Source organism: Pseudoliparis swirei, chromosome 4 (assembly GCF_029220125.1).
Source record: "Pseudoliparis swirei isolate HS2019 ecotype Mariana Trench chromosome 4, NWPU_hadal_v1, whole genome shotgun sequence".
Lineage (NCBI taxonomy): Eukaryota > Metazoa > Chordata > Actinopteri > Perciformes > Liparidae > Pseudoliparis > Pseudoliparis swirei.
Window position 1 is genome coordinate 4,001,104 of NC_079391.1, and position 22,458 is coordinate 4,023,561.

The window sequence follows — 22,458 nt, forward strand, 5'->3', positions numbered from 1 at the left end:
TTCCTCTCCTTCTCGTCCTGTACCTGTAAGTCGACGCGGCCGGCGTCCACACCTGAGCGTCTCCAGTCAGAATGAGATGTAACCTTCATATTCACAGACAGCAGCGTCCTCCTCCAGGACAGACGGGTCCGCCTGACGCCCGTTGTCTGTGTGCTCCTCATCCGGTCGTAGTGTGTGGTTTTAATTGTGTACTTTTCTCTGGACCGATTCAATTGTCTCCGGGTGTGTATTCCCCGCTCGGCCGAGCGCGTCATTACACACAATCATTTACGTGGCGTTTAATGGGGGATACAGCAAGGTCACATTTATATGCCGGTTCAATTCCACAACTTGGAGCACGTATTTTTTCCCCTTCACAATCATTTCTGCTTCTCTTTGTCACTTCAAATGTCGATTTCAAGAGATATTCCAATTATCAAGTCAGGAATTTTCTATTCTGTGCGCCGTGTAATGAAATCTCTTCGTTCAGGTCACCGGATGCAGCGGTTGCACGTCGACTTTTTCGGGACTCTTGAATGGTGATTGTTCTTAAGTGAGTTACTATTAGCCAACATAGTTATTATCAGTGAGTTTTTACCTTTAATAAGTGGCAAAGTGTCAAAATGTTGCCGTAGCTAGAACAATGTTATTCTGACTTTGAGTAACCGGACAAGAACATCCGATATGTCAGATTTATTTTAACAGGAGTCAAATGTCCAGGAACGCACATCTGGATCTGAACACACAGAAACATGGAGGGGCCATCTTCTTCACAGGGATGCCAGAGAAGAACCATTTCTGGTTCCTCAAAGAACCTTTCAAACCAGGATTCTTTAAAGAACCATTTCCTTAAATATTATAAATAAAACACCTATAAAGGTGTCTCAAAGAACCTTAAAAAATGGTTCCTTAAGGAACTAATTCCGGTTCCACAAAGAACCTTTAAAACCAGGTTAAAGAACTATTTCCTTACATAGTTCTTCAACGAAGCTATAAAGGTTTCTCAAAGAACCTTCAAACATGTTTTTTTAAGGCACCATTTATGGTTCCACAAAGAAACTTTCAAACTAGGGTTCTTTAAAGAACCATTTCCCTAAAGAGTTCTTCGAATAAAATATAAAGGTGTCTCAAAGAACCTTCAAAAATGGTCCTTTCAGGAACTATTTATGGTTCCACAAAGAACCTTTCAAACCAGGGTTCTTTAAAGAACCATTTCCTTAAAGAGTTCTTCAAAGAACCTATGCAAGTTCTTCAAAGAACCTTAAAACAATGGTTCTTTAAGGCACCATTTATGGTTCCACAAAGAACCTTTCAAACCAGGGTTCTTTAAAGAACCATTTCCTTAAATAGTTCTTCAAAGAACCTATAAAGGTGTCTTAAAGAACCTTCAAACATTGTTCTTTAATGCACCATTTAAGGTTCCACAAAGGATCTTTCAAACCAGGGTTCTTTTAGGAACCATTTCCTTAAAGAGTTCTTCAAATAACCTATAAAGGTGTCTCAAAGAACCTTCAACAAATGGTTCTTTAAGGCACCATTTCTGGTTCTCCATAGAACCTTAACAAACCAGGGTTCTTTAAAGAATCATTTCCTTAAATATTCCTTTATTTGAGGTGCCTCAAACCAAACAATGGTTCTTCAGTCGGTTCTTCGATGGTTTAAAGGGACAGTTCGCCACCTCGTCAAAATGTTGCCCGGCCTAGAAATTGTTCTTCTGAACTCGAGTAACCTGGCGAGAACATTCGATATGTCGGATTTATTTTAACAGTAGTCAAATGTCAAGTTTGGGTAATTTTTGTTGGTGGCAGGCGTCTCCCCGACCGAGTACAAACACACACGCAAAAATGATTCTGCAGCCATGTTTGATCACGGCCGTGTGGCGGCGCCGTCTCTTTACCCCATCACGGAGCGATGATTGCCTCCCGGTAACTCTTCTTTGTTTGACGCGCCGCTCCGTCACGGCGGCGCTGCAAAGCGACAGGACTCCCATCAACTTTAATTACTGTGTGCCGAGTCATCCTGTAGGCGGTGGGTTTTTAGTCTCCGGGAACAGCCCCTCCCCCCCCCCCCCCACCCACACACACACCACAGGCCCTGTCCTTCATCACCTGTGAAGGTCTAATCTTATCTGCGGCTGTTTCCACGGGCCCCCTTCATTAATCCCCCCCCCTCCCCCCCCACGGCCAAATCAAATGGTGACCGATGGTTGACGCGGCCTTGCCTGACCATCCTTCAGGTGCTGGGGAGTCGGGCTCGGATTGGCCACCGGTAGGGGGGGGGGCAAACAGAATGCATTCTGGGTTGTGTGACCGATATTTGACCGCGTGCATACATCACGCCGATGTCCTTTACGCGGGCGGCGGCGGCGCCGTGCCGCGTAGCCCTCGTCCAACCAATCCGGTCCACCTGAAGTTCACCTCGTCTCATCAGGACCGGTCGGCTCCTCCAGCTGTGATCCGGGGCGATACTGCACTTTTTTTTTAGGGGGAGGGGCTCAATGACACAAAACTTTTCTACTCGTCGTCCTAGATATCGCCAACGCACAGCGTTGTGTGTGTGTGTGTGTGGGGCGAAACAGGAGGCTGCGGGTCACAGGACGAGGAGATGGAATAGAAGTAGTTTGTCGTCGTAGCAGCGGGATATAAAACGGCACGAAGATGAAACAAATCAACCGTAGGTAGCCGCGGCCGTTAGCGGATCGATAGTCATCAGCGAGGCGGCGTGGAGCTCGCTCCGCTCCATGGAGCCGCTCACCAATCAGCAGAGAAAACAGAGATCTGCCACCGGCTTCCCTCTGCACACCCGGCGGGGTCAAGGGGCAGCGAGAGTGAAGTGTGGTAATCATATATGAAGTGTGTGTGTGTGGAACAGGCTGAGAGAGAGAGAGAGAGAGAGAGGGAGGGATGGGGGGGGTATAATTCTGTGTTTTAGTGTCATAATCACCTCTTTTTTTAAATTTTTTGTTTTGTTTGTTGCTCCACACTATTTGTCAGTCACTCAACAGACGGCGTCCCCCGCCGGCCGTGATTAGTAGATCGATCCGCGGGAACGCGAACTAATACATGCTGCGTGTCAAAAATACAGATGGCACGACTCACTTTGCAGGTTTTTTTGTTTAACGTCATGCGGACACGTCCGGAATTCTTTTTTTTTCAGGGTGGGGGGGCGTTATCGATCTCCGTTAATTGCCGTGGCGTGGAAAAATGAGGCGGTGTGTAAATCAAGGAGCATCAATTGTCTCCTGACATGACGCGCGGCACAAAGGGCGGCGGACGTGTAGACATAGAGCTCGTGTTCACACACACACACACACACACACACAGACACACACATACACACATAACGCACATCTGTATCTGTACACACAGAAACATGACGGTGCCATCTGGAACCGAAAATGGTTCTTCATAGTGATGCCATAGAAGAAACATTTTTGGTTCCACAAAGAACCTTTCAAACCATTTCCAAAATAGTTCTTCGAAAAACCTATGAAGGTGTCTCAAGGAACCTTTAAAAATGGTTCTTTAATTAAGGCACCATTTCTGGTTCCACAAAGGATCTTTCAAACCAGGGTTCTTTAAATAACCATCTCTACAATAGTTCTTCAAAGAACCTATAAAGGTGTCTCAAGGAACCTTTAAAAATGGTTCTTTAAGGCACCATTTATGGTTCCACAAAGAACCTTTCACACCAGGGTTCTTTAAATAACCATTTCCTTCAATAGTTCTTCAATGAACCTATGCATCAAACGAAAAAATGCTTCTTAAGTATACGGTTCTTCGTAGAACCACGACACCTTAGAACCATTTAAGAACTATTTTTTCCCGTGTGTACGCAGCGGCATCACAGGATGATGATTCTGCGTCGGCGTGTCTTCGTGACCTCTGGATGCGTCCTCCGTCCTCCGTCCTCCAGCCGAGGACAACGCTCCGCCCTATTAGAGATGAATAATGGACCCGTTGGCAAAAAGAGACGTCGCTAATGTTTTGTCCAAATAATCTCAAATCTGTCCCCAATGATAATGTATTCAGCGGGCGGAGCCAAACAGCTCCGTGTTTGAAGAGGTGATTCCATCGCTCGTGTGACTTATACAATCTTTAGATTGGAAAAGGGGACGGAAAAAACCCATTTTAATCCCCCCCCCCCCCCCCCCCCCACACACACACACACATCACATTGTAATGTCTGGCGGGTGTATGGGCATCACAATAAGGGCTTAGTTTGTTTTCCTGTAATTGATGCTTCGCCCGTGTGGCGGCAGAGCTTTTGTTTGTTTATGCTAATAGCCGTGATGACCCGGTGGTCCCCAATCTAGCAGGGAAATGGCAGCCAATGCTTGAGGGAGGGAGCCATTGATCTCTCTTCAGTGCCTCTTTTCTTCACAGGTACTTGGGATTAACCGAGCCACAGCAAAAAAAGCAAAAGCCAAAGGGAAACGTTACACAAAAGAAATGGGAAAAAGAAAATCACCAAATGACTTCTGGTGTGTGTGTGTGTGTGTGTGTGGCATCAGCTTCAGGCCTGTAGACGCTGGTGTGAGGCGTCCATCGAGCTGCCTGGTGTAAAAAGTGCTCACTCTGCTTGCCTGCTATCGGGCTCTGGGGGCACGGCGCTGCCTAAACAGCAGAGCTGTAATTCCCCTAAGTAGTGCACTATGCAATAACTGTTCTACATGAGAACACAGGCATAAACAAAGGAGGCGGGCTGTTATGGATGTGCTTCTCCAGAGTACCTAATAATATACGGTGTTGGAGGAGACCGGCTCCATCACACAAATATTAACTTTGCCTTTTTCACAACAGCATTCTCCACAATTATTGCCTTTATGACTATTGTAAAATCTCCACGACTATTTGCATTGCAATGACATTTATTGTGGTTTAATTGTGGTTTGCGTGATATTTAAATGTCTACTTTATTCATCTAAAGTTTGTTGGTTCCAATAGATATTGCTTTGACGGGTTTGAACATTTCTGGAGACTGGAACCGTCTCATATATTAAAAATATAGGGTCGTAAAGTAGTTTCAACACTAAAATCTGATTCGAAGGTAAAAATAAATGAAGGCAGCAAGAGACGGACTGAGCCGGAGTCCCTGGTGGTGGAAGGAAGAATTTTTACTCAAGTTAATGAAAAAAGAAAAAGTATGGAAGTATGTCATCATTTATATTTTATATGTATACTATTCGAATATTATTATTGATTTGCAGTAGCATGTAAGATGCATTTTCGTGTTTAAAAATGGCGGCAATAGAGCTCTAACGCTTTTTCTTACATTCTTTATTCATACTTGAGGCCGTTTTTTTATTTACTGTATAAAAATGCACATATAAATAAATATAATGAAGGTCAAAAGTTCAATATTTCCTTCAGAAAATGACGTGGAGTAGAAAGTAGAGCAGTGTGCAAAATTGTGCTTCAGAACGTGTTTTTCAGAAATTATGTATTTAGTTAAAGTTCCACCGCTAATTAATAATTGATAGCACGCTGTGAGGAGATCTGCTGCTCCTGGAGACGTGAGTCTGCAGCCCTGTGACGTGTTTAGAGGTCACAAAGGTCACAAAGATCACAAAGGTCAGCTTCACAGGAGCCCCGTTACCTCTTAATGAACGACATTTAAACTTTTCAAACGTAAATAACAAAACATTTTCTAAGTGACGCGGCTCACAAAGACGTTCTCCGACAGAAGATTATAGCTCGGTGAAAAAAACAGAAACCCTTTTGAACTGAAACACTCTCACTCCTAAGCTCTCACTCCTGGACACTTTTTCCCTCTTTTTTTATAAATGTCAGTTCTTTAGGACCACAGTGCGAAGAAATGTTCCTCGTAAAAGAGCTCTGGCTGTGAGTTTTTGTTCACCGCTCCCGGGAGAGTGCACCGAGAGACCTCTAACATATCGATCAGGAATGGCTATTGGCGTCGGCCCTGTGAATAAAAAACACCGCTCCGCCGAGTTCAATTCCCCACTGGGCGGCTGAATGGAGAGACAAAAACCTTTAGCTCTCTTTTTTTTGTCGACTGCCATTAAGCCTCCGGATCCCCGGGTCTGATGACATCACCGCCAGACAGAACAAAAAAAATGGAAATGTCACTCTAGTCCACTGGTTCTCAACCTTTTCTTCAGTGATGTGCCCTTCTGTGAAATATGTTTACAGCCAAGTCCCCCCTGACCAGCGCCGGGCCACCATGTCGGATTTAGACTAGAATATATACCATTTAGTGCATGAACTTACATTTATGTTTAATTGAATATGTATTAAATAAAAATTTTTAAAGGATTTTTTAATGGATACTAATTTAAAATATATCTTTGTAAAAATCTCACAAACCCCGGGGTTACGCGAACCCCCGAGGGTACACAAACCCCCGGGGGTACACGTAACCCTAGACTGTTTGTGTACCCCCGGAGTTACGTGTACCCCTAGGAGGTTCGTATACCCCTGAAGTTACGTGTACCCCCAGGGGTACACAAACCCCCATTTGATAACCACTTCTCTACTGGACCTCACAAATGACTTTATATACACTACCGGTGAGAAGTTTTAGAACACCATTTTTCCAGTTTTTATTTAAATTTAGGCAGTTCTAGTCCAGTGAATCACCTGAAATGGTACAAAAGGTCAGCGGCAAACTGCCAGAGGTTAAACTAAACAAGTTTGTTACCAAAAACTGAGTTATACAAAACGGCTTTTTTTTCAGGGAACAAGTAATTAAGAGACAATATTTGATTTCCATTGTAGAACTATTGCCATACGAGTGTGTTCTGCTGCAAAAGGTGGCAAACATTTAGATTACATTTTGTTAAACAAAACCATTTTTTATCTCCAATTGTTTATTATTGTTCTATACTTTTAATTTCAGAATACATTGAGAAAAATCAAACTGTGTCAATAAAAACTGGAAAAATGAAGGTGTTCTAAAAACTTTGGACCGGTAGTATATATGTGTTTTTTTCCTTCTTCCTTCCTGCTTCTCTTTTGTTTCTGCAGCCGACCGAGAAGAGTGTGTGTGAGTGTGTGTGTGCGTGTGACATCTAGAATCAAGGGCAGGTAAATAGAGTCGTGTTTGTGTACATCACAGAGAGGAAGAGGCTCGACGTTCTCCCTCCGAAAGCGACAAAACCCCCTTTTTTTGACATTGGAAATAACTGGAACATGAAGAAGACAATGTTCATACAGACTCGGGGTACAGAATGTGCAGCGTTTTGTTTTATCCACATTATAGGAACAAGAATTGTCTTTTTTTTTCTTCTCGTGTCACTTCTGAGGCGAAAGGGCCTCTTTTCATAAGCCTCGCTTTCAATTTTTTTCCCCCCACTTTTTAAATGCTCTTGTAAAAAAAAAAAAAATTGCTTTTGTCATAATCTCCGTGACACGGGGAGTCTCTCCGCTAACCTTTTGGTCCGCCTTGTGTTTTCCCTGAGCCTCAGAATAACTTTAGGTAGTCGAGTGATTTCCCATATATCATTTATTTATTTAGTAATTAATGTATTTGTGTATTAATCTATGAGCTATGTATTTAATATTAAATAATGCACAGTAGTCCTCTTCACGAGAGCCCATGATAAACTCTCTCAGTGGTCCTTGGTTTTCTGTTTGCTCGGAACATAGGGCAGGACAGTTTGGGTGCTCTTGTCAGAGACAGTTTGTGTGCTGCTATTTCGTAAAAGTTTTTTGCGACAGCCCGGGTTCAAGAGCCCTTTCCTGGGTAGCGTGTGAGCGCCCTTCGTCGCCGCCCTCATTGGCGAGGACGCGTAGGAGGGGTCCAGACAGTGATGGAGGAGCGAGTGCTCGGAGGAAGAACGTCTGGGGGTCGCCGAGCTCGACGGGAGACCGGCCTCGCTGTCGCTATCCGGCGTAGCGGTGCCGCTCTTGTCTTCCTCCTCCTCCTCCTCCTCTTCGTCCTCGTCGTCGTCGCAGCACAACGCGTGGTACAGGATCTTGTCGCTGAAGCGGACTCGTTCTCTGGTGCCGGAGGCGCCCCCCCGCGACGCCCTGTGGCTGTGCGTGGTGGAGCCGCTGGCCTCCTCGCTGGACGAGTCCGGGGTGACGATGCGCGGCCCGTTGGGGACGGGCAGCCCGCCGCCGTTCATCTGGGAGTAGACGGAGGCGGTGGAGGGGGGCGGGGTGGGGGTCTGCGTCTGGGTGGGGATGGTCCCGCATCCCGGCGGCGGCTCGCGGGCGGAGGCGGCGCCGGTGCCGGCCTCCAGGTAGCTGCAGAACTCCCAGCTGTCGGAGAGCACGTCCGTGTTGAGGAAGTCCAGCCTGAAGGCCTCGCCCCCGCCCCCGCTCGCTGCTCGACGTGCTGCTGGCCGTGGCCACCGTCCAGTCATCCGGCTCAAGGTCAAAGTCAAAGTCGGACGTTAGTTTATCGATCTGACCCACCACCTGCAACGGAGAGGGGAGAGAGCGTGAGCGAGGGAGGGAACGGAGGAGAGAGATCTTTAGACAAGAGATTTCATTTCAGATCCAGATTTTCTGTATATATTCATTTTTAGAAGACTGTCTCTATAGATAGATAGATAGATAGATATGTACTTTATTAATCCCCAAGGGGAAATTTGTCGTAACATAGAGACGGCATATAGACGGCATTGGGAGGCGGGTCTGTTGGTAAATAACTACTTTTCAATTCAGTTTATTTTCGAGGGCTTTACAATCTGTACACGTACAACACCCCTGACCTTTGACATCACATCGGATCAGGAAAAACTCCTAAGAAATTTAAAAACAAACTTTCACGGGGAAAAAAGGGAAGAAACCTTCATTTTACACAAGACATTTAATTTCAGATCCAGATGTTTCTCTATATATTCATTTTTAGGAGACTGGCTCTTTAGACGGCATAGGGAGGCGGGTCTGTTGTCCGTCTAAATAAGTACTTTTCAATTCAGTTCAGGTTATTTATCGGCCCAATATCACAAATTTATGAATTTGCCTCAATGGGTTTACAATCACACACACACGGAAAAACTCCTAAGAATCAGAAGAAGAAAAAACTTTCACGGGGAAAATAGGGAAGAAATCTTCATTTTAGATGAGACATTTCATTAAAAAATCCAGATATTTCTCTATATGTTAATTTCTAACAGTCCGGCTCTATATTGTCGAGCTGTTTTTTGGTCTTTTAGGTCTAGACTAAAATATCTAAATATCTACTGGATGGATTACCATGACATGTAGTGCAGCCACATGGCTTTTTGCACCACCACTGAGTCTCCAGTTTATTATATATAGTCCAATATCTACAGATTTGCCTCAATCTGTACACGTACGGCACCCCTGACCTTTGACCTCACATCGGATCAGGAATACAAAGGGATGCGAGACAAAATGTTTTGACGAGGAAGGAGAGATGCGTTCGGCACATCGGCGAGACCTCGAGGATACGCACAATGTGTTTCTGGGTTTGTTTACAAGGAAACTCCACCAGGGTCCTTTTTTCATTTAATAATCACAAAGGGTTACGTATTACTCGTATTTGAGTTCTTTTCAGAAGCGTTACAAATGCAGAAATGCACATGGAGGATGTAAATAGACTCATTGTGATGGCAGAAGTTGACAAAAGTGTTCAAGAATCCAAAAGAACTAACGTGTAACTCACTGTAATATAACAAATATAAATCTCTGTGACAGCTTACCGGGTATACTACATTACAGGCAATCTCCAGATGCTTGACATCCCCCCCAGGCAGGTTTAACAAAAAGCTTAAGATTTATTCACAGCTGCTAATAGATCTGTGTTTGCCTCTTTCTTTCTTTTTTTCTTTTTACAGCTTTCCATTACAATACTTGTTCTCCATAAATCCTTAATTGTTTATTCATGGTTTTTGAAATTGTTTTTATTTTCCGCCGAGGCCTCCCGCGGACAGGTGTTGTAAATTAGCTTCACGCTACAATTAGATATCCGGTGGAATGAGGTTTTTATCAGTGGAGACGCGTGAGTCCTCATCAAGGAGGCTTCTTCAGCCCCGAGAGAGAAGAAGTGAAGAAGAAGAAGAAGAAGAGTCTGTGAAGGTGGGAGGGAAAGAAGAAGAAGGAGAAGAAGAAGAAAAAAGAGTCTGTGAAGGTGGGAGAAATGGAAGAAGAAGAAGAGTCTGTGAAGGTAGGAGGGAAAGAAGAAGAAGAAAAAGGAGAAGAAAAACTGTTAAGACAGTTATTTCTTATATTTTCGATTCACTCTGTGCATCATTTACTTTGAGCGAACCTCATTGGCTGTCGTTGACGAGAGACGTTACTCGGCAGAGTGAGAAAGCCAGCGCAGCGGCCTCCCCCAGGTCCTAGTGCCCCGGGGATTATATCATTAAGTATGATAATAGGCTATTGGATGGGAAAACATACAAACCTAGAACGCACGCACATAATGTATCATGTTTGAGTTATAAATAACTTTTCCACGTGAGAAACAAAAGTTTCATTTAATGATATCACAAAAAAAAAACCACCCCCTGAAATAGGCCTGACACCGCCGCTGCCGCACACTCACTTAACGCAGTGCTTTTCACACTTGTACCTCGAGGCCGATGCATCAAATCAGACTTTAAACGTGGCGTGGCAGTTCAAGAATCCAATCGGCAGTTTAAACGTGCATTTCTGCGTAGCCAAAGTGGAAGAAATCGAGAAATCAGTGTCACCGCGGGGAAAAAAAACCCCGCCCATTGACAGATTCTTCTAAAGCCACTGATCATTGCACTTCCTCTTCCTGTGAGATGTGTGTTCTCATGGTCCAACACGCCTGTGAAATGGGGGATTTATTTGTGTTTTTGGGGTCATGATTTGATTTGATGCATGAGCCTCTACGTACGTTTATATTTTAACTGAACACATCACTGCAGAGAAACGCGTCCCGTCAAAGCCTTTAATTCATTAACTCTAAATGAACCTCCGTGCTTCTCCCTCCAGCAGCCTCGGCGGTGGTGAGTGTTTGATGAATAGAAAAAGCACTTGAGCTGAAATCACACGGCTTTGCTGACAACACCTAAAAAAAGCCGTGCAGGCCCCGGCGCTCTGTAACTTGACGTTTTAGCACCTTTAATCAGCACGTTCTGCCCTCAGCAACAATATTTTTTTCTTTGTCGAATGAAATCACTCATCGTCCGTCGCGGCTTGTAAATCAACACGTTTCCTCTCAAACTATTGGGCAATCAAGCCGAGTGCTTTAAACAACCCCGAACGTTATTTGAGAGACCTACACGTATGAGTTTGAAACGTAATTACGTTTGATTAGAGGAGTTTGACCTTTGAGATTTGTGGAATATAAACCCCTTTTATTTTTTTGTATATGAGCCTCTGTGATGATGTGCAGTGTTTATACCTTCCTGTGCTTCTCTTCTCTTTGTTTGCCGTAAACAGCTGACTGCAAACATGGCAACCGACGGCCGTGAGCTTGAAGATCTCGTACGGGTATCAAAAGATTTAAAATTGTGAAATTAAACTAGCTCACTGTATCCTTGAATAAAAAATAAAATAAAACATCAAACTGACTTACATCACCAGCTGCTTATGTAAGTGATATAAACTGTGAAGGAAACTCAAAACTAAGCCTGATACACCCTATAGCAGTATTTCTGGGTCTAGTCCCTAAATCATGAGGCGCACAATAGACATAATTACTTTGTTTCTTATTCATGTATTAATTTGACTAGATGAATATCAGTGTGGGCGCTCTGTCCAATTGTCAGTTCATGTTGTACTTGTGTGATGTAATGACTGGGTATTTACTGTGTGGAGTGGTGCAGGTGTATCCACACACAGATGCACAGGTGTGTGTGTGTTTATGTACATATGTAGACGTCTGGCTCGGCGAAATGAGGTGACCTCTTTTTATTTATTTTTTCTTTCTTGTTCCTCTACACACAGAACAAGGTTCTTTAAAAGACTTTGTGGTTCTACGAAGAACAATTTTTTTCATTTGAGACACCTTTGAAGGTTCTTTGAAGAACTCTTTAAGGAAATGGTTCTTTAAAGAACCCTGGTTTGAAAGGTTCTTTGTGGAACCAAACATAGTTCTTCTATGGCATCTCAAAAAAACTATTAAAAATGGTTCTTTAAGGCAACCTTTGTTTGACCGTAGACCCCCTTTGGGGTCTGGGGTCTTTATTGCTATAAGAAACAAGCAAATATATTAATGTTGCACGTCAAATTAAACAACAGAGCCTTGACTACAAGAATCAGTTAGCCATTTACACTTAGCCAATTTAAACTACAACAGAAAAATATAATATTCATAAAGATATGATTATCATAATTCGGCCCACTCAACATGTTTCCGGAACCATCCTGGAAGTGATTTTTTTGAATTCGGACCTGAAATGTTAATATTTTTTCCGTGTGCCATCTCTTCATTTACTCTCACCCAGTAACATATAGACTGATATGTACACGTCTGAACAAAATATATAAATATATATATATATATTTTTTTTTTTTAAGTAAAAATTGTTTTTTCAAATAGCCCCCTAGTGGTTGCAGAGATACAGCCTTTTTAGTTTGGGTATGCACTTTTCGGAGCATAGGCCTAAAAAAGAGCTTGGTGCTTATGTACAGTTTTTAAAAAACAGGTTAGAGGGCAAAGGTTAATTCATAGATTAATAGGCTAGTGCTGACTGATGTTCCTAGTTTATGGAAAGAAAGAGGGGAAAGGGGAAGGTTATGTGGGAATATTGCACATTTTGTCAGCTAGTACACATTTTTTAATAGTTTTGTTTTTCAGTCTGACTGGCAGGGAAGAATCTGTAAAAAAAAAAACGTGGACACGAAATCGCGCGTGACAATAAATAGATTATTTACCGCATGTTCCAATCGCTCCGTTGATCTTTAAACGTATGTTTAATGGGAATGGCTTGTTTTTGATGTGCATTGATTACTTTCTGTTTTGAGAAGATCTCGTAAACAGATGGAGTCTCGCGCGTTCACGTAATTTGTGTAAAAGTGCTTCTTAGACACGTTTCTAATGTTTTTTTTTCCCCATCTTACATATTCCGAGTATTCATCGGCACATTAGGAAAAACTGTGAAATATGGCATCTGTAGCAATGCAGTGAGTACATATGTCAAAAATAAATAAATATCAGGTGTGGGGCTGACCAAAATAAATGAGACATAACACCCTCACTGGGTTCATTTGGATGGCATCGGCGTACAAGTGATTTTTTTTCCTCCTGCGGATCGCATCATTACGCTGTGTTCAAGTGCTTCTCTCTCTCCATCTGTTCCTGTGCCACCCCGGTTCTTCTGGGAGTCATTTCCAGGAGTAGACCGAGAGAAGTTTCCAGCGCTTGTTTGTTAATTATGCAGCATCCGATGTTTAGCACGGCTTTGCTTTCTCTTTTTTTTCATGGGAAATGGAAGAAATAAATAAAAAATGTGTATTCAGTGGAGCTATTCAAACATTTCATCTAAGTGTTCATTCTCTCTGCCTCTCCTCTCTCTCTCTCTCTCTCTCAACATGTCACAATAGATTTTCCAAGCCTAACCCCATGTGCAGCTCTGAAAGTGCTTTATGCCAGTTCGGAAGTCTCAGCAATTATCAGAATAGCTTTGCATGCTGGCTTCTTAAGTAAAAAACGTCGGCACACATTGTTTTAATGCAGTTTAGCTCCTGCGGTTATGCACTTTCTTCTCACTCCTTACCCCGTGCTTACTTCCTCTCACAATTTAATTCCCCTCTAGACGTGAAGACGGGGACTATAATGCAAGACACTCACAATGTGGCGATATGGTTTTTTTTCTTTCTCTCATCCCCCCCAGAAGCTAAATTATCATCCCGAAAAGAAAGTATTTACTGGATTCACTAGAAAAAAAACTGCCCACACACAGAAACATAAAGGTGGCATCTGGAACCGGAAATGGTTCTTCAGAGTGATGCCATAGAAGAACCATGTCTGGTTCCACAAAGAACCTTTCAAACCAGGGTTCTTTAAAGAATCATTTCCTTAAAGAGTTATATTAAAGAACCTATAAAGGTGTCTCAAAGAACCTTCAACAAATGGTTCTTTAAGGCACCATTTCTGGTTCCACAAAGAACCTTTCAAACCAGGGTTCTTTAAAGAACCATTTCCTTAAAGAGTTCTATGAAAGGAATCTATAAAGGTGTCTCAAAGAACCTTCAACAAATGGTTCTTGAAGGCACCATTTCTGGTTCCACAAAGAACCTTTCAAACTAGGGTTCTTTAAAGAACCATTTCCTTAGAGTTCTTCAAATAACATATAAAGGTGTCTCAAAGAACCTTCAATAAATGGTTCTTTAAGGCACCATTTCTGGTTCTCCATAGAACCTTAACAAACCAGGGTTCTTTAAAGAACCATTTCCTTAAATAGTTCTTCAAAGAACCTATAAAGGTGTCTCAAAGAACCTTTAAATGTTTCCTTAAGGCACCATTTATGGTTCCACAAAGAACCTTTCAGACCAGGGTTTTTAAAGAACCATTTCCCTCAAGAGTTCGTCAATGAACCTATAAAGGTGTCTCAAGGAACCTTAAAAAATGGTTCTTTAAGGAAAAATGTCTCGTTCCCCAAAGGATCTTTTAAACCAGGGTTCTTTAAAGAACCATTTCCGAAAAGAGTATAATCATAGAACCTATAAATGTTTCTCAAAGAACCTTCAAACATGGTTCTTTAAGGCACCATTTATGGTTCCACAAAGAACCTTTCAAACTAGGGTTCTTTAAAGAACCATTTCCTTAAAGAGTTCTTCAAATAACCTATGCAAGTTCTTCAAAGAACCTTAACACAATGGTTCTTTAAGGCACTATTGTTGGTTCCACAAAGAACCTTTCAGACCAGGGTTCTTTAAAGAACCATTTCCTTCAAGAGTTCTTCAAATAACCTTTAAAGGTGTCTCAAAGAACCTTCACAAATGGTTCTTTAAAGCACCATTTTCCAAATGGTTCTTCAGTAGGTGATGGTTCTTCATATACCCACAAATCCTTTAAAAGAACCATTTAAGAACCGTTACTGTTCTGAGAACGGTGACTCGTAAAACGTGTCCAATCTCTCGGAGACGTCTCACACTCTATTGGATGCATTTTTTGAATTTCTCGTTATGTAATATTACCCGGCAGCGTGTGAACGACATGCAGAGCGGTGCAATATGTGCACCACAGCGCTGTGGCCACATCACATGAAAGCTCAGGGCAGCTTTGTGGAGGAGGAGGTGGAGGAGGAGGAGGAGGGTGCTCACGCTGACCAATAAACACGACCTCTGCTTTAAATCTCTCAACGAGGTCGTGTGCAAAGATCGAGAAGGACGCAGAGGACGAAGACATTTCGTGATCAAAGAGACGAGTGCTTAGAAACGCACAAAGCATATCGACGGACGGCAAAGGAATCCAATATGCTCCAGACATTTTTAAAGATATTTTGAGGCTCTTTCTTCAAGCAGAACTTCACTGAAGTCCATTTGGAACCGCTGTGATATCAATAGGACCTTTTAGCTTAAGACAAAGCAACACACTGAAGTAAAAGAAGGGATATATATATATATATATATATACATACACTACCGTTCAAAAGTTTGGGGTCATCCAGACAATTTCGTGTCTTCCATGAAAACCCACTTTTATTTATCAAATGAATTGAAAATTTAATAGAAAATATAGTCAAGACATTGACAAGGTTAGAAATAAAGATTCATATTTGAAGTATTAATTTTGTTCTTCAAGCTCAAAGGAAGGCCAGTTGTATAGCTTATATCACCAGCATAACTGTTTTCAGCTGTGCTAACATAATTGCACAAGGGTTTTCTAATCAGATATTAGTCTTCTAAGGCGATTAGCAAACACAATGTACCATTAGAACACTGGAGTGATAGTTGATGGAAATGGGCCTCTATACACCTATGGAGATATTTCATTAGAAACCAGACGTTTCCACCTAGAATAGTCATTGACCACATAAACAATGTATAGAGTTTATTTTTGATTAATGTTATGTTTATTGAAAAAACAGTGCTTTTCTTTGAAAAATAAAAGACATTTCTAAGTGACCCCAAACTTTTGAACGGTAGTGTATATATACACATATATATCGCCTTAATGTATCTCATTTGTCAATATTTCTTCTGCAGCATCAGAAACAGACACACTTCCTGTCTGCAAACTGTCCTCCTTCAATTACATGGAGTGTGGTTGTGATCGTATACTCGGTTGAGGTCCAGTGGGTCTTGTGGGCGGGAGATATTACAGACGAGTCACGGGACCTGATTTAGGTCGGGGCCATCTTGATTGGCGAGTTGCGTCGCATGGTGTTGGCAACGGGGATGAAGTGTCCTTTGAAGTGTTGGACTTCAAGCATTTGGTGTAATTACCCTGTCACGAGAGGGGCTATAAGCCTGAGACTTCATTAGGCACATGCCTCCTGCTTTTTCATCTTAAAAAATAAAAAAGAAGCCCCCTCATCTTTACGGAGGCCTTTAAATTGCTAAACAACGGCGTGATGAGCGCGAGGCCGATATCTCCTGACAACTCGCTAATCAAAAGCGTCATTACAAACTCTACCGCATAATGAGACTTTGTTTATCCCGTCGGGGGCTTTCGTAGAGAGGCGGGGGAGGGGGGGCTTCATGCGCTCCTCGAAGGTCTGGAGAATAGACCACTTCCTTAGCCACATTAGACTGGGCAAACTCATGGCACATTTGGAAGGTTTATGCTATTATGCCGGAGAGGTTACGGGTTGTACTATCAGCGAGGGAGCGAGATTTATTGAGGTTCTCCTTCATCGCGTCTATCATGTGTCGAGAGGCCCAGTACTGGTAATGACCAGAGGAAGATGGTAGCGCCAGGCGACGGTGGCTCCCCGGTGTGTCTGCTTCTCTGAGATAGCGCTCGGATTAGTGCTGTCAGGTTACGCCGGTGACATGCAAGGACGGAAGAGGGTAGAAAAAGAAGGTGTGCAGCCAGGCCACACTGACCTATTTTAATGACCCGGTAGGGTTGTTATCAACAACATGGTGTCCGTAAAGGTCAAACGTGATTACAGTTTGTCACAACGCGGCAAATGTGGAAAAATGTGGATTCCCGAAAAAAAGAGAAGGGGAGAATCTCTCCACGCGACGCCACGGGAACCGGCTCAGCCAGATCCGGCGGTAAATCCTTCACCCCGACACACTCCACACTGCCAGTTTGTCTACGGGCCAAATCAGTGAGCAGATAAGCACCGAAGCACCGCGTCTACCCTGAGAAAAAAAGAAAGATACCTTTTGATAGTACAGTTACATCGCTTTGTGGCTACTGTGGGGCGCCTGTAGAGGAAGTTGACCACTTATTGGAAGGTGAGTGGTTCCATCTCTGGCTCCTTCAGTCTGTATGCCAAAGGCTCCTCGGGCAAAGTGTGTTTGGATTAAGGATTTTCGAACATTTCCTGATAAGCAGGTGGTACCTTTGGGTGATCCGAATCGTCGGAAGGGACGATATCGATAAAACAAGCCTATCATCTCATTCATGAGTGACTAATGATACTCTCTTTGTGGTGATGGGAAATGTAAGAAGACCTATACAAGTAGTAGTTGATGTTGGTCAGTATCAACAGAACATATGAGAAACTGAAGAGAAAGTATGTAGCACTTTTTAAACAGCTTCTTAAGATTTGAATTCAGAAATGCCAACATAAAGTCCACCCTTCATTGAGTTGGGTCTCCGGCACAGGTAACTGTGAAAAGGCACACGTACATATGTATGCATGTTTATTTATGTCCACATGTTGGTCTACTTGAAACAAATAAGCACCCATCTATAGTCATGACTAATACATAATTCAAAGAAGGAACATGAAAAAGATGAAGGGAGAGAGGGAGATGGAAAAAAACTGATTGGGAGGATAAAAAATCACATTCATCGAAATTTATTTTCAACTTGCACAGTTTGCAAAAAAATAAATCTGAAAAAATAATGTAGCCTGGAACAAATACTTCGTTTCAACGTCAGAGTTGATTTGCAACATAGTCACATTATCACTCATATACAGACATCAACGCCGTTATCATAAGTGAGGATGGCACTACAACCCCCCCCCCCCCACCCCGCACACCCAAGACAGAGTGCTGTTCTCTATTCATGGTTACGTGATATGATCTATGTCTAGTGTTACCATGCAAAAAGCTATCGCCTGCTCTTCTTTTTAGTAATGCAAACTATTTCTTTTCAGATTCCTGCTGCGGCTCCCGTCGCTGACACCTTTCAGGCTCGGGGACGGATGATGTTTCAGGATGACAGTTTCCACGCTGCGGCGGCAACAGGTGTCATTTCACAATTCCAAGGGTGTAAATGGATTTACAAACCACCAAAAAAATCTAGAATAACACACGTAGGTTTAAAAAAGAAAAAAAAGGAAAACTACCCTGAAGGCTTATGCTTATTTTTTTTTTTTACTATAGTACCTTTTTTATCCTACAGAATTATGCAGTTAGATCTTTAATAATAAAAAAGGAGACGTTCATGTAGTGTGTTGCATGTGGATCAGCTGTGGACTGTGTAAACCTAGACAATTGTGTAATGTTGTCGTCTGAAATACACCAGGGCAAAAGGCAAAACTGCCCCTCAGAAATAAGATTTTGCCCCTGATATCACGAGGAGGGGCAAAAAATGCCCCCAGAATTTCCTCTTATAATAATGCAAATTTAACAGCATTTTGTTGTTGTTCTTTATTGTATGTGTCTTATATCTGTGTTGCCTGTACTAGGTATAGGTACACAACAAAAATCGATAAATATAATTTAGAATTATAAAAGAACAAAAATACGTTATTGTTATTGGTTGTTTACGAAATTAATAACAATAAATAACCACTAAGAAATGAGAATACAATTGAATATGATTGTCTGATTTATGTTGGTTTTTTATTCAGAAAATTTTAAAAAACACTTTGAATCTGTAGACTACTTCTTAATAGTCTTATTAATGCCATTTTTATGACAATTGCTCATATACTGTAAACCTAAATAAGTATATTTATTATTTTCGAACCAAGGTTAAATGTTATTTCACAAGTTTCAAGCAGTGCCCCAATTACTTTTTTAATGCCCCTGGATTTCAGTCAGTGGGGGGAAAAATGGCCCCCTAAAAAATATGTATATGTCCTCCCCTTCTCCGGTATCATCCTTGACATCTTTAAAGTTATTGTTATGACTATCACTTACGATGTCAACATGTCACACGGCAACCGTTGCAATACAAATAGAGTCATTATAATCGTTTCCTGTGAATCCCGTGCGCATGTAAAGGCCACTTGTGTGAAATTATAAAAGACCCGTGGAGATGGGATGTAAAATGTGGTCTGAATGTCAGGTACAGTCCCCCAAAACTCCTACCAAAATCTTTTCTTGAAAGTAAAACGACTTCACACCACTTCTACTTTCTCTATGGAGACCTTTTAAAGGTCAACGTGTCCTGAAAAATGGAGAGTGCTTGTTTGAAGCATTTGAACAACCACTGCTGTGGGTCACATGTACTGTGTAAATTCATGCTATGAAGTGTAGGTAGGATTACCTCATAATTTGGCGGCAGCTGTTAGAAAGGAAGCCGAGTTCTGCCGCCATAACTATCGGACATTCAGGCCACATCTCAGCTCTGCTCCATAAGCAATAATGCTTTCAGCTGTTATGAGTCATATGAGCGTGTCCCTTCTGTTATTCAAATGTCAGCCATGAATCTGCTGTGCCGGGCTGTATTTTCATTTTTTTTTACAGTGTAGCTCTTGAGCTTTTTTTCACGTGCAGAGCCCATAAATCCACATGAAGTGAGACTAATCCATCAGCAACATGCCAACAACGCAATATAAATCCTGCACACAAAATGTAAATGACCTGTTCCTGCCTGTACCAGACAGGAAAGCTACCCAAGGGGCATGTTTAGTAATTGCTCGTTGTATTTGTACTTGTGGATTTTCATTTTATACCCAGCCCATTACGTTGAGCTGCAATGAAGGTGTGTCGCGACATCAAAACGTGTCTCGTCATCTAGGTGTGTCACGACTTCAAGACATGTCGCGACATCTAGGCGTTTCACGACTTATCGGCGTTTCACGACATCTAGAGGTGTCCCGACATGTAGACATGTCGCGACATAAAGACGTGTCACGACATCTAAACGTGTCGCGTCATCTAGACGTGTCGCGAAATCAAGGCGTGTCGCGACATCTAGACGTGTCACGACATCTTGGTGTCGTGAAATCAAGGTGTGTCACGACATCATGACGTGTCGCGACATCTAGGCGTTTCACGACTTCAAGGCGTTTCACGACATCTAGAGGTGTCCCGACATGTAGACATGCCGCGACATAAAGACGTGTCACGACATCTAGACGTGTCGCGTCATCTACACGTGTCGCGTCATCTAGACGTGTCGCGAAATCAAGGCGTGTCGCGACATCTAGACGTGTCACGACATCTAGGTGTGTCGTGAAATCAAGGTGTGTCACGACATCATGACGTGTCAGGACATCAAGACGTGTCACGACATCTAAACGTGTCACGACATCTAGACGTGTCACGACATCTAAACGTGTCGCGTCATCTAGACGTGTCGCAAAATCAAGGCGTGTCACGACATCAAGACGTGTCACGACATCTAGGTGTGTCGTGAAATCAAGGTGTGTCACGACATCATGACGTGTCAGGACATCAAGACGTGTCACGACATCTAGACGTGTCACGACATCTAAACGTGTCGCGTCATCTAGACGTGTCGCGAAATCAAGGCGTGTCGCGACATCTAGACGTGTCACGACATCTTGGTGTCGTGAAATCAAGGTGCGTCACGACATCATGACGTGTCGCGACATCTAGGCGTTTCACGACTTCAAGGCATTTCACGACATCTAGAGGTGTCCCGACATGTAGACATGCCGCGACATAAAGACATGTCATGACATCTAGACGTGTCACGACATCTAAACGTGTCGCGTCATCTACACGTGTCACGACATCTAGGTGTGTCGTGAAATCAAGGTGTGTCACGACATCATGACGTGTCAGGACATCAAGACGTGTCACGACATCTAAACGTGTCATGACATCTAGACGTGTCACGACATCTAAACGTGTCGCGTCATCTAGACGTGTCGCGAAATCAAGGCGTGTCATGACATCTAGACGTGTCACGACATCTAGGTGTGTCGTGAAATCAAGGTGTGTCACGACATCATGACGTGTCAGGACATCAAGACGTGTCACGACATCTAGACGTGTCACGACATCTAAACGTGTCGCGTCATCTAGACGTGTCGCGAAATGAAGGCGTGTCGCGACATCTAGACGTGTCACGACATCTAGGTGTGTCGTGAAATCAAGGTGTGTCACAACATCATGACGTGTCAGGACATCAAGACGTGTCACGACATCTAAACGTGTCGCGTCATCTAGACGTGTCGCGAAATGAAGGCGTGTCGCGACATCTAGACGTGTCACAACATCTAGGTGTGTCGTGAAATCAAGGTGTGTCACAACATCATGACGTGTCACGACATCTAGGTGTGTCACGACATCTAGGTGTGTCACGACTTCGAGGTGTGTCACGACTTCAAAACGTGTCACGACTTCAAAACATATTCAAGACGTGTCACGACATCTCCCGTAATATCCACTCGCTAACAATCCTTTTGTGGAGAAAGTATGTTGTGTCGTTTTAAGCTGACACATTTATTATCAATTACAACAAAAGACGAGACACATAATAACCAAGTAACCACCAACACATTATGTAAAGTATTTAAAAAACATAACTGATGCTTGAGCTCCGATCAACACTGTTAGGCCGTGAATCAACGTTAGCTAAAACACAAACGTCCACTATCGACTACAACTCGGTCCACGAGTGCATATTCAACTTTACAGCATTTTTTAATATAGGAACTTGGGGTTAGTTTTCATTGTTGTCGGGGCCACGACTGTGGATGAAATGTCTGCGCCCAGAGAGCAGCGGCTAACCCAAATATTAATACGGGCCATGCAATCAATATGCCACTGGCATTTCCAGGTTTCATTGGCCTGCAGCGCTTATCTTAATGGGAGTGTGTGCTCCCATTTTCTTTTATTGTGCGAACCCATATATCATTACCCAGCGAACAATAGCTGGATCTATCTACCCTGCTAAAAAATGAAGAAAAAAAACAAACATTGAGGCACGGATTTAAAAAAAATGCAATTTAGTTTTATTTTAACCTTCTTTTGCTTGCTCACGGGGGGTGGGGGGGCGACGGTGGTAAGCGCCCATGGAATTTATCTAGAGTTATTCAATTTCTGCTTCATCATTTTTGTTTCTGCTTTTGAACTTTCAGAGAATGGTAACCCCCCCCCCCCCTGCGTCGTTCCTTGTGAACTGAAACCATGTCGGGAGAGAAATATTATGCATTATGTTAAGCACCTTATGTACAGGTAGAAACAGATTTTTAAGGACAGACATTTCTGCCCCCCGCTCCCTCTAATCTTAAAATGATACTCCGCTTAGTCACATCTGCTCAGCAGCACGGTTGCACAATGCATCGCGGCA

The 22,458-nt window shown here is 42.9% G+C and overlaps 1 protein-coding gene across 1 annotated transcript in view; it reads right to left on the minus strand.

Annotated features, from left to right (window-relative positions):
• Positions 1 to 7,428: 7,428 nt before the first annotated feature.
• LOC130192729 (inhibitory synaptic factor 1-like) overlaps positions 7,429 to 22,458 on the minus strand; it is a 55,114-nt gene continuing 40,084 nt past the window's right edge. Inside the window, 2 exon segments of the mRNA XM_056412862.1 lie at positions 7,429 to 8,267; positions 8,269 to 8,366. Coding sequence (XP_056268837.1) covers positions 7,553 to 8,267; positions 8,269 to 8,366 — 813 coding nt within the window. The 3' untranslated portion in view covers positions 7,429 to 7,552.